At 46.7% G+C, this 13,057-nt stretch overlaps 1 protein-coding gene across 1 annotated transcript in view; it reads left to right on the top strand.

Annotated features, from left to right (window-relative positions):
- Positions 1 to 13,057, top strand: part of OTOF (otoferlin) — a 132,585-nt gene that overhangs the window by 58,432 nt on the left and 61,096 nt on the right. Inside the window, exons 25-26 of the mRNA XM_078767717.1 lie at positions 9,123 to 9,152; positions 9,344 to 9,475. Of these exons, the coding sequence (XP_078623843.1) occupies positions 9,123 to 9,152; positions 9,344 to 9,475 (162 nt within the window). The remainder of the gene's footprint in view (positions 1 to 9,122; positions 9,153 to 9,343; positions 9,476 to 13,057) is intronic.

The raw sequence follows: 13,057 nt of genomic DNA on the forward strand, positions 1-13,057 counted from the left end.
CACAGGTGTGCAACTGGACAGGTGTGTGGAGCAGTGGATGAGTAGTGAGTGTTGTGGATCAGCGCGAATGCGCTTGGGGAGAGAAGGGTGCAGGTGGCACCAGGTGTGAGAGCACAGGTGTGTGGAATATATGGAGCAGAGAATGAGTGGTGTGGAGAGAGTTGGAGTAAGTGGTACGGAGTGGTGTGCATGGTGCGAAGGGGTGGATGGGGGAAGAGTGGACCCCTTTCACGAGTACCCGGGGCGGGTAGTGTAAGTGTTAGGTAGAGGGTATAGGTAAATTGTGGTTGGATATTGGCATTTGTGGTGCGGTTGCAGAATGGTATTGCGGATGGGTGCATTAGTGTTGTGGAAATGGCTGGGCGTGTAGCCTGTTAGTGTGTGTAGTTGGTTGGGCACTCCACCACTGTGAGGATGTCGGCCAGGTGAGGCCGCAGGTGGGCTCTGGGAGCCGTTAGTGTCAGTGGGGCTCGAGGATCCGGAGGACGGACCCGGGTAGCCCAGTGCCAGAGAGGGCACCGAGTGGGGAGAGCGCCAGAGGGCCTTCCCCAGGTAGTTAGGTTAGGGTAAGGAGCAGGTAAGCTCGGAGGCAACTGCAGTGGTGGAGGTGTGCAGGTGGGTAGACCCGCTGGGAGAGGTACACGCCACAGCCCAGAAATTGTGCGAGGGCACCGGGAGATGAATCGGGGGAGTGAGACCCCAAATTGAAAAGCACCACAGTTTGGTCAATGGGAATTGGTTTTTAGAACCCATAGTGTAAGAGGGCCAATGGTTTGGCAGGAGAAAGACCCCGGGTAATGTAAAGTTGTTAAAGTCATTTAGGAAATAGTTAGGATTGATGAACCTGTCGCACCATACGCAGCCACTTACCTGTGGTGATGATGATGACTCCACACCTGTGTTTTCTTTTGTTCTGTGTTGCAGGAAAGGAGAATTGCTGTGAGGATTTGTGAGACGCATCACGACGTGGATGAGACATTGGGGTGATTCCATCTCTCCCTCCTTAGGAGGGACTGATGATGAATTGGTGATAGCAAATTATGATGTTGAGTTGGAGATGGCAAATTTTGATGAGAGTTGAAAATGGCAAATTTGATTGGTTAGGAGGGAGAGAAGACGAATTTGGTTTATGGGAGGAACGGGGAAGACAGTAGGGACGTTTGTTGATTTGTAAAGTAGATGTTTATGGGTAGTGTTGTGTTTTGTGGATACAGTAAGGGGTAAGGGAGGGGCCATGTAGGTTACCTGGTGGGGGGGGGGGGGCGTACGGTAGGAACGTACCTGTCTCACCTGGTTCCCATGTGCCCCCAGTGTGCATTACCTTATGTTGCGTGCACTTTTGCGCCCTTACCACCTTACTCACTTGTCTTCTTCTTTTGTCTCCCACCTCCGAGGATCTGGCTTTGGGGCAGAGAGAGAGGAGAGAGAGGTGCTGGCTCCGCAGTTGTGGGCCTGCACTTTCGCTGCTTGCTGCCGGGATCGATACACCATATGGACCGCAATGTTTGTGGCCGCCCACCATGGACCGCAGTTCTCTTGCGGGCAAGCACCACCCGTGGATGGACCTATGGGTCAACGTGGCACCTATGCCATACAGGTGAACCACTTATAGTTGGCCCCCTGACGGCCACAATACAGAAATGGACGCGGTTGGCGCCTTTCTTTATTTTTGAAAGAAGCAAGAAGGCCAAGTACACCACATGAAGGCAAGACCAGCGGCAGAACATCGGCCGGCTGCGACACCACCGGTGATTGTTGGACACTTTATTGGTGCACCGGATGGTGCTGACTGTACATGATGGGGTGGTGCTTTTGGTGCTTGGAAGGGGTGCTCTGCACATTATTAAAGGCCGTAAGGCCACAGAGCACTCGTGGGTTGGTGTATCGATGCTGGCATGCGTGCTCTCTCTATGCATAACATCTGCATGTGTTCCTCCAAAAAAACAGGTCCTGGATCGTAGTGTAAATATCAGTGTAGTCTTATGTAAATAATGCTCCCTACCGGCTGTATGTTTAGTTTGAGAATTCTTTCCGCGATTCGGTTATCCTGTGGGTGTGTTTCTGTGAGGAGAAGGGTGCAACGTCGCAGGGGGACATATTTACTCATTTGTGAACATCTGTAAAACTGTCGCACTCAGGGTAGAGTTAATAGTAGAGGGAACTACATCTGAGTGCCACACTAAAGTAGGTAAAAATTTATCGGGTCGGGACGCCCCGAGGTAGAGAAGGGTGCAATGTTGCGGATATGGGATTTGGCCTCCATATCCGCTTGTAAATATTCCCCTATTTCCCCAATACTCCCCAACTATCCCCAATCCCCCATTCCCTAGTCCCATTGTCTGTAAACAACACTCTGTAGAACCGACCTTCCCCTTTTTCCCCCATTAAATGTCGTGCCCAGGTTCACCGCATCTCACGTAGACAACTATAGGACATCTTGCTAGTTATTCTTAGTCTATGTCAGTTAAGGACTCGTTTCCATTAATTCTGACTCTTCGTTGCACCAGAATGTGATTGTATGGCACCAGTAGTGAGTTTAGGACCTCCCCATACCTCCTCCCATCTTCCTCATGAAACTACAACAACAACAACAACAACTACAACAACAGCGCGCGGGGAGTGTGCGTCCTCACTCCGGCTTGGTTAGCCGCCATTGCCCATGTGCTCCGACGGGGTTACCACGAAGGGGCTGACTGTCGGCTCCTCGTCAAGGGCGGAGCCCGGTAACCCCCCCGCACCCAATAAGAAGCGGCGGGCCGATTCCATCTGGGGCGGAGCTAACGAGCCGAGGGCGTGTCACTCCCCGCTGGATATACGCAGCGACTTACCGGAGGTGACGTGAGAGATGCGCCCCCAGCTTGAAGAGAAAGAGACGCCACCTCCAGCGCGACGATACCTCCCCGCATATCTGGACCGGACCGTGTGGATCCTGTCCCTGAGCCAAGGTGCACCTTGTGCTGTCCATCGACTACCTGCCCTTCCTTGCCATCAATCCCTGTGTGAGTCAGTCTTGTCCTGTTTATCTGTGGTCTGTCGGGGCTACTATAAGACCGTGATTAAGTGCCCACCTTCCTATGCTGTACCTCTTGTCAGTGTAATCTAAACGTTCCGCATACAAATATTATAACCTCCTCCGGAGGTCTTGAGAACTGTACCCCTGGTGTCGTGTCATTTAATCCCAGCCGTTGTGTCCTTTCCTTAATTGATTTAGCATAGCGCGATTTGGCCAACGTTCGAGTGGAATCGGGTAAACTGTGCAGACGCGGTCATACCAAACCGCTCGGTAAACTAACATCCAAAACCGCGTCTGTAACAATACTTTACTGCAAACTCCATACGAGCTTTTAGATGCGTCTTTTTCAGTAAAGGCTTCTTTCTTGCCACATATCCATAGAGGCTAGCTTTGTGAAGGGAATGTGATATTGTTGATTAATGAACACTGACCCACATCTCGGACATAGAGCCTTGTAGATCTTTCAAAATCATTGTTGGATTTACAGTGACATCCCAAACCAGTTTACTGCTTGCCCGGATGCTGAGTTTGGATGGGCGACCTGATCTGGGTAGAGTCTGGGTGATATGATACATCTTCCACTTCTTAATGATGGATTTCACCGTACTCAAAGGAATAATGAGTGACTGAAATCTTTGTATAAACCTCTCCTGAACGGTGCTTCTCCACCACGTTATACCTGATTTCTTTTGAAGGCTCCTTGGTCGTGACGTTTGCCTTGTTGGTTGACCAAGTGAGTTGCACCATAAAACTCCTTAGATAAGTGGGGGAGATTAATTTTAAGTGAAAACCACCGATTACATACAGGTGAAATCATCATCATCATCATCATCATCCCCCACTGCAAAGCGTATTCTGCGCATGAAGCATGGTGGACTAACGGTAAAGGAGAAAGATTCATGAACCAGTTGAAACAAACAAAGCTGGCTGCCAAGGCTGAACAATGTTTCACAATTTGGTTCATGAATAATGATCCTTCGCCGAAAAAGGAGGTGGAGATTTTGCCCCCCTTATGAAACCTGCAAATGCAGATAACAACCAACGTGAAGCCAATTACACTTGTTTTGTAACCTTTCAAATAACTTGCTCCTGAAGTGACTTAGAGTTAATTAGGCAAAGGGTTTGAATGCTTGTGCAACTGAAAATAATCTGATTTTTCTCTGTTATTCTAACTTATTCACATTTTAACTGCATTTTTAGCTTCATCACCTTGGAGTAGTTTGTGAAGACTTTATATATTAAGTTTGATCTGAAATCAATGAAATAGGTTCAGGTGGCATCAAAATGTGAAAATGTTTTGGAGGGGGGTGAATACTTATGCAGGCTAATGTGTATATATATATATATGTATATATATGTATATATGTATATATATATATATATATATATATATATATATATATATATATATATATATATATATATATATATATATATATATATGTATATATATATATATATGGCATTTAATATGGAATATTTTCTTTTTCTTGACTTGGGTTTACTTTCAGAACTCAGTATATCAATCTGGTGAGTTTCTTTTACCCTTCGGTGATGTCTTTGTTGAAAGAACCATGCCACTGATTGTCTTTCGCAGCAAGAAGTCAATAACAGGATTATATCACAGGTGGCGTGACAAAATGTAAGGACAGGTACATTTGACGATTGGCTTCACAATCGGGTATATAAGGGTTGTTGCGTTCTGTATTAGTGGAAAACAACTACACGTCTACAAAAGTTATTGCCGCTTCCTCTGGAGATGGTCCGTCAACTTGACAATGCTGTTTGTCATGGAGTGGTGGCTTTACGAAATTCTGGCATGAAACAGCGTGCTATTGCTCGGAAATATGGCATCACTCAAGGTCAGGTGTCAAAGATCCTGAAACGAAATGCTCAGAGGGGTGTCCCTACTCCAATACCGAGGCCAGGACATCCATGCAGAACCACAAGGAGAGATGATCGCCAGCTGCACCGGTTAGTCTGCAATGGCCGTACCAAGTCAGCTAATCGGCTTAGGGCTGAGTGGCAGCAACTGACAAATGTGCCTGTGTCCAGAAGGCTAGTCAACCAACGACTGGTTCAAGCAGGCTATCATGCCAGGCGTCCCCTGAGAAAGCCACGCTTGACCAGACAACACAGCCAGCTCCGATTGCAGTGGGCCAGAGAGCACCGTCAATGGCAGCCAGGACACTGGAATCACGTGACCTTCAGTGACGAGTCTAGATTTCTGGTCTATCGTCAAGATGGCCACGTCCGAGTGCGCAGACAAGTGCATGAAGCCTACAACGAAGATTGTATAGTGCCAAGAGTCCAAGCTGGAGGTGGTGGGGTGACCGTTTGGGCTGCTTTTCATGCAGGGGGCAAAACTGACCTGGTTGTTCTGAATGGAAACCTGAACCAGTTCAGGTACAGGGTCATTCTGGAAGAAACATTGCTTCCATTTGCTCGTGCAGCCTTTTGAGGAAACTTTGTCTTCCAAGATGACAATGCATGGCCTCATCGTGCTCGCATGATCCAACACTTTCTTGCTGACCGTGGTGTAGAGCATATGGAGTGGCCTGCCATGTCCCCGGATATAAATCCGAGAGAGAACTTGTGGGCAGAATTAACCCGTCAAATCGACAACTTGGACCAGCAGCCTACCTCTGTGTGTGAATTGCAGCAGACTATTGTAACTGCATGGCAAGCGATTCCTGTCCAAACCTTGGCAAATCTCGTGAGCAGCATGCCTCGACGTGTACGTGCTCTCCTGAATGCTCGTGGGGGTTACACGAAGTACTGAACTGTAATTTTACTGTCCGTAATCCCAGTCATAATTTAGCTTTTGTTTTTGTTGATATTATTTTTGGCTAATGTGCAAAATAAAGAGATACTTCTGGAAAACGTACAGAAGTTTAACACAGTACTGTCTGTGAATTGAGTTCGATATCAGTTTACATCACTTTCAAGGATCAATTTATTTGTTTCGAAATGTCAAATGTGGTTTTTGTTTCTTTTAAAGGTCACATTAACAAAATCTAGAATAATTTCAACATAATTCCAATGTACTTTTGGTTCCAAGACTTCTTGAAAAGTAAGTTCACCCCCACAAAAAAAAATTCCATATTAAATGCCAAGTCTGTATATCCTAGCAGAAGCCCCTGGAAAAAATACCATGACAGAAGAGCCTTAGCATATTATTATTATTATGTACAGGTAGTGGACAAAAAAAATGGAAACACCTGGGTAAATGAGGGATATCAAGCAACGACTTCCACACAGGTGTGGCACAGGTGTTAATATATCAAATAACATCCCAGAATGCTTCGGGTCATGTGCAAACAAATGCTGCACAGTCCTGACTGCCCATGAATTATGGCTAGCATAGATGCAAGAGGAGACCCCTCCCCTCCATCCCCCCCCCCCCCCCCCCACCTCCAGTGCTCCTTTCCACAGAGCACTTTTGGTCGCCCATTGGTTTGATGAGCATGACACTGATGTTATCCATATGTCATGGCCTTCTCAGTCACCAGATCTGAACTCAATCAAGCATTTATGGGATATCCTGGAATGACGCCTGAGACAGCATTTTATACCTCCATCATGCAGGTGTGAGTTGATTGACTTTCTCGTGGAAGAATGGTGCCGCATCCCTCCCGCAGAATTCCCGATGCTGGTGGACTCTATTCTACAGTGCATACAGGCCATATACTGTGTACAAATGGTGGCCCAACGCCCGACTAAGTGACTTTACATTGGATTTTCAAAATTTGTTTTGTGTAATACCTGTAGAAAGAGATTAGGAAAGAAGATTGGACACTCTCCCCCCGAAGAAGCAAAATTCACTACAACCTTGGACACTGTTACGTAAATTAGGCGTAAATACTGTGTGATGTGAACAGCCAGCCCCGCGTGGGTAATGTGATCGCAGTTGCACTCCCTCTGCCTGGAGAAGCAAAATTGGTGTTCTTAGCGATGTGTACGCCAATGATGATGGTGACGGAAAGAATTGAAGAGTGGTTTGCACCCTGGTACAACATCCCGTGTCTGACATGGGGGATCAGCGGTGGTTGGGGGCCGTCAGGGAAAAAGCCTTTCGCCCCATAAAGATTAATCCCCGTCCCGCTTCCATACCTTAGCATATATCATTATTATATCCCTAGGGAGACTACGCGCGGGTCTCCCTAGGGATATAATGCTACGCACGGGTGGGAGGCCAGAAGCAAAGAGGCAATGCAGATACGGCGAATGCTAAAGCATGAAACCAATAAATTCCACATTCCTGTAGCATCTTCAGTCGAATGTCAGACATGGACAGCAGGTTCGTGAAGGACTTCCATGAAAAACGTACCCGTTCGGTTCAGGTATAGAAACATCGATCGTGGGACCGTGGCGAATCTGCATATGGCGATCCACGAAGTTCACGTTCAGAAAGTATAAACCATCACGGCATGTCGTCATTCACTTGAACTCGATATCTCTTTTTTCATTCCAAACAACATATCTCCAATTAATCACAAAATAAACTTTTAACATTGTTAATGTTTCCTTCATTGTAAAAACTACCAAATCAACAGTTAAAAGGATTTTGAGCCGATAGGTGTTACGGCCATGGCAAGATCGATGGAGACAGCGATCTGTTAGCGTATTCACCGCCCAAATAGCTATGTGGAATTCTCTCATGTAGAGATTAAATGTCGTTTGAACTTTGGCCAAGGTCATTATTTACTTTTAATGATGTTTATATACGAATGATGTTTAATGATGTTTATGTTGGTCTTGGGTCGTCCTTTCCGCATATCTCGTGGCATTGTAAGTTGGAGAAACGGCCGTGATGGCGGGGAGGGGGATGGAATTCTCTCAAGCAGGGATTCAACCTGTGTCCTTATACCGTGTCCTTATACCTTATTCAACCCATGTCCGAGGTCACCGAGTTCGATCGGTGCAGCTGTGCAGCGATCGGTGCAGCCGTTTGTGCGGCACCCGGGAAAAGAACATCGTCACAATGAAAACATCGTCACAATGAACGTTATGCGACCGCGAATGTTATGCGGGAGTCCAAACCTGAGAATGCTGGAAACCAAAGCTGAAATTGGGAAAACTAAATAGCCTATTTTACTCTTGGAGATCCCAGGATTACCCAACCAAAATGTGGTTGCGATCGGTTCAGCAGTTTTTACGGTACCTTCGAACAGACAGACAGACAGACCGACGGACATTTGGTGAATTTTAGTAAGATTGTAATAATATATAAAGAAAAAAGTAGAAAAATATAGATAAGAAAGATTATTGTATAGAAAAAGAAAAGAAGTAGATACATAGAAAATAAAGTTGGCGTTCTTAGCAATGTGGATGCCAAGGACGACGACAGGAAAATCGAGGTGTGGTTTACACCATGGGATGACATCCCTCGTCTGACTGGGGGGGTGGGGGGGGTCAATGGGTGGTGTGGGCCATGAGGGAAAAAGCCTTTAGCTCCATAAGGATGGACCCCACTCGACGCCTTAGTATATTATATACAAGCAGAAGCTAATCATAAAAATACCACAACAGAAAAGCCTTCGCGTATTATTATATAGAAAGAAGAGAAGAGAAGATCAGACACTCTCCCCTCGGAGAAGCAAAGTTCGCTACGACATTGTATTCTGTTCCTTAGCGCACTGACGGGGTGTGAAGTCCCGGATAAGCAAAGTTGGCGTATTATACAACGAGATCGACGTTTCAGTGAGAATCCACTCGCCTTGTTCATGGAAGATGTTGAAGGCGAGTCGGTCATCTGCATTCAAAAAAATTTCAAAATAAGAACCAGAAAATGGAGAAATATAATTGATAGCCAGTTATGTTGAAATGTTGTTTTATCAAGAATACATTTGTTCATCATGAATGTCCATATGAAATGGGGCAAAATGGAGAAGATTGTCATGGGGACCGCAAGGCTAACCCCCACTCTTGCAGGGAAAATGGCCTTAAAATGCCTGTTGTTGTTGTTGTTGTATCATGAATGTCCATCAATTTGTGGACCACCAAGTAATTGGTGCGATCGGTTTGAATTGATTTTAAAGATGTTATAGAATGATTGTTTTACATTTGAATTTTAACACTTACTTTGTCCCATCTCATTCCTCTCCAGTGTTCAGATGCTGTAGTAAAGGTTGAGATGGTAAGTTTCTGTCACATCATCAAAACAACTTTGGAATTTTTATATGATGAGCACATATGTGTGGTGTTGTATACTTTACTATTGGCATTCAATGTTAAACCTGAGGTACATGTGAGGGTGAGGTTGGGGATATGGTTACAAGTGGGAAAAACGATTTCTCAAACGTTCGACATATTGAAATCTGTCCGCAGGTTGGGGAGAGCGAGAAAGAGGGAAAGAAGAAGAAAAAGAAGAAGGAGATGGAAAATGAGGAAGAAGAGCCAAATGAGGAGCTCCTAGACTGGTGGTCCAAATATTTTGCCTCCATCGAGACTTCAAAGGAGGTAAATTACAAACTTCACCTATTACCCTAAAACAGTCACCTTCTTGATGTGAGGTTTTTTTTGCATTACTTCATTTCGTAAACAAAATATAAGCGCTTAACTCAATCAAGCTCCAATATCTACCTATTTTTACGTGGTCCCCTCGGTGACTACCTGGTCTCGGTGACCCCCGGACCGTGAGAGGAACTTCGCCAGAAAGTGGTATTATATATGCGCTTTCGCAACGCAATCCCTATGAATTCCACCCAAGAGAAAACAGATTTTCAATGATATATTTCAATGGTAATGATACCATACAATTTCAATGATACAATCAAGGATATATTCCCCGAGCAATCCACCATCCACAACTCACACTCAACAATCAATCCCCTAGATGATTAAGATGGCCATCTTACATACGTGTGTCCCCTTTTGTACTCACGACCCCCTTTGGTCTCTGTCCCTCACAATGTCTCTGGGCCCCTCCTGACCAAGATGATGGTCGGCTTCACCGCACTCGGGCGGTTGAACGAACCCCGGGTGGACGTTTTTCCACCGGGCATGTATCGTACCGGGAACCCCGGCTGCAGCCCCCTCCTGGCCACGCGAAGCGGGTACTGTAAAACAGGCAAAAGCCACACGCCGCTTGCAACGCGTGTTAGGCCCCAACGTGCGACCCGTACGCGTCTTTGTAGACGGTGCCGCGAACGGTGCCAGACGCTGGGTCGGTGCACGGCCCCACGGCAGCTTGACGTGTCCACCGGGTAGGTACCCGTCCCAGTAACTCCTCTCGCCAGACGGGCTTGGGAACGCCGCTTTTCCACACGGCTCGATATCGATCCCACCTCTCGTCGGAGCGGGGCGAGGAAGAAGAATCCTCGTCGCTTCTCTCGACCTCGTGTCTTTCTTCTTCCGTTTCCGGTCTCTTTTTCCAGAAGGGCTCCTGACCCTCCAACCACAACAACCCTTAATCGACTACACATTGATAAGCAAAGACCTGAATAGTAATTCACATACATTCCCATAAATATGTAACACTCCCCCCCTTCAAGAAAGAAAGTTTGAACCCAGCGAAAACTTTCTTTGCCGGCCAACTTGGATAAACAAACCAGATAACTCAACCCCCCCCCCCCCCCCACATTATCAGTTCCCCCCGGGCACAGTTATCACTTAAAAATAAAGCAACAAAATTTCACCACAACCCCCCCAGATTAACTCACTCTGGACAAAGCATCCGCCACGACATTGTCCCGGCCCCGTACATGTTCAATTTCCAAGTTGAACCCCTGCAAAGCCAAACTCCATCTCATCAACCTCTGATTTTTATTTTTCATTCTTTGAATGAAGGTTAAGGGGTTGTGATCCGTAAAGACCTTTATGGGAAAGGACGTGATTCCTAAATACACCTCATAATGTTGAAGCCCTAGCAGGAGAGCCAGGGTCTCTTTCTCCACGGTGGCATAATTTGCCTGATGTTTATTGAACTTTTTGGAGTAGTAGCACACGGGGTGGTCCACCCCATCCTCATCTTCCTGTAACAAGACCGCTCCAGCCCCCACATCGCTTGCATCTACGGCCAACTTGAAAGGTGCTTGAAAGTCCGGAGCGGTTAGGACCGGAGAGCTCATTAGTATCGCTTTGACATGGGCAAAGGCCGCCTGACATTTGCCATCCCAAACGAATGGGGTCTCCTTTCTCAACAAACTCGTTAAAGGGGCTACCACATCCGAAAAATTCTTACAGAACCGCCGGTACCACCCCGCCATACCTAAGAATCTCATCAGCTCTTTCTTCCCCTTTGGGACTTGGAAGCGATCGATAGCTTCTACCTTGGCGGTCACTGGTTGTACCTGACCCTGCCCTACTACATGGCCGAGGAACACTACCTGTGCTCTTACAAACTCACTCTTGACTAAGTTGATGGTCAGACCTGCCTCGGACATCGTCTGAAAAAATGCATGGATTTGCTTAATGTGGTCTTCCATGGTCATGGTGTGGATGATTACATCATCCAGATATGCCTCCACCCCCTCCAGGTCTGCAATGAGCCTATTAATCAGTTGTTGAAATGTAGCCGGCCCGTTCTTCAACCCAAAGGGAGGACCTTGTACTGATATAACCCATTCGGAGTGACCAAAGCTGAGATTTCTTTGGCTCTATCGGTAAGAGGGATCTGCCAATACCCTTTCAGCAAGTCAAATTTGGTAACAAATTTAGCTGGGCCTATTCGATCAATACAGTCGTCAATCCTCGGGAGCGGATAGGAGTCGGTCTTGGTCACTGCATTCACCCGTTTTAAATCTGTACAACACCGGAAGCTGCCATCGGGTTTCGGAACCAACACACATGGGGAGCTCCATTCACTGTTGCTTGGTTCTATGATGTCATTGTCCAACATATATTGCATCTCCTTCCGAAGATACTCCATCTTCACCGGGTTCATCCGATAGGGGTGTTGTTTCACTGGAGTGGCCTCCCCCACCTCGATATCATGATATACTAAGTCCGTACGACCAGGTACATCTGTGAACAAATGTTTAAATTCGAACATTAGGCTGGACAGTTGTCCTTGCTGTTCCCTTGTTAAATGACCTAACTTCTCATCCAAATGACTCAACACTTCGGTGTTCGTCAATTTGGGGCAGGCCTGGTCATCCAAGTTATCAAACTTCACACCGGCGTTTCTGTCCATTTTCACCGGTACGACAGGTGAGACAGGAACTACGTCTTCCACCGGTTCCCTCTCATGATATTTCTTCAGTCGGTTGACATGACACAACTGTCGCTTTTTCCGTCGGTCGGGAGTGGTCACCACGTAGTCTGTCTCATTCACCCTCTCCTCCACTGCATAAGGACCGAAATATCTAGCCTGGAGGGGCTGACCTGGAACGGGCAGTAATACTAACACCCGGTCCTGAGGACTGAAATTCCTTATCTGCGAGGTCTTGTCATGTCTCTCCTTCATTTTCCCCTGGGCCATTCTCAAGTTCCGTCGTGCCACATCACACGCCTTTGCCAATCGGTGTTTCACTGTGGACACATACTCCACCATCGGTGTCCGGGACTCCTGTAGTAACCACTGTTCTTTCACCAATTTCAACGGTCCCCGCACTGCGTGTCCAAACACCAGTTCAAACGGACTGAATCCCAAGGAATCCTGCACGGACTCCCTCGCCGCAAACAACAATAGGGGTATCCCTTCATCCCAATCCTTGGCACATTCAAAACAATACGTTCGGATCATATTCTTTAAAGTCTGGTGAAACCTTTCCAGGGCCCCTTGGCTCTCGGGATGGTATGCGCTGGATCTTACTTGTTCCACCCCCAACAGGTGTACCACTTGCTGGAAAAGTGTGGACATGAAATTGGAACCCTGATCAGATTGGATGACCTTAGGTAGACCAACCAAAGTGAAAAATTTAATCAAGGCCTTTGCAATAACTGCCGCCGTTATTTTCCTCAGAGGCACTGCCTCGGGGAACCTGGTGGATGTGCACATGATGGTCAGTAAGTATTGATGTCCAGCTTTGGTTTTGGGTAAAGGGCCCACACAGTCCACAATGACTCGGCTGAATGGCTCTTCAAAAGCTGGAATTGGCT

Source organism: Myxine glutinosa, chromosome 13 (assembly GCF_964187855.1).
Source record: "Myxine glutinosa chromosome 13, kmMyxGlut1.1, whole genome shotgun sequence".
Classification (NCBI taxonomy): domain Eukaryota; kingdom Metazoa; phylum Chordata; class Myxini; order Myxiniformes; family Myxinidae; genus Myxine; species Myxine glutinosa.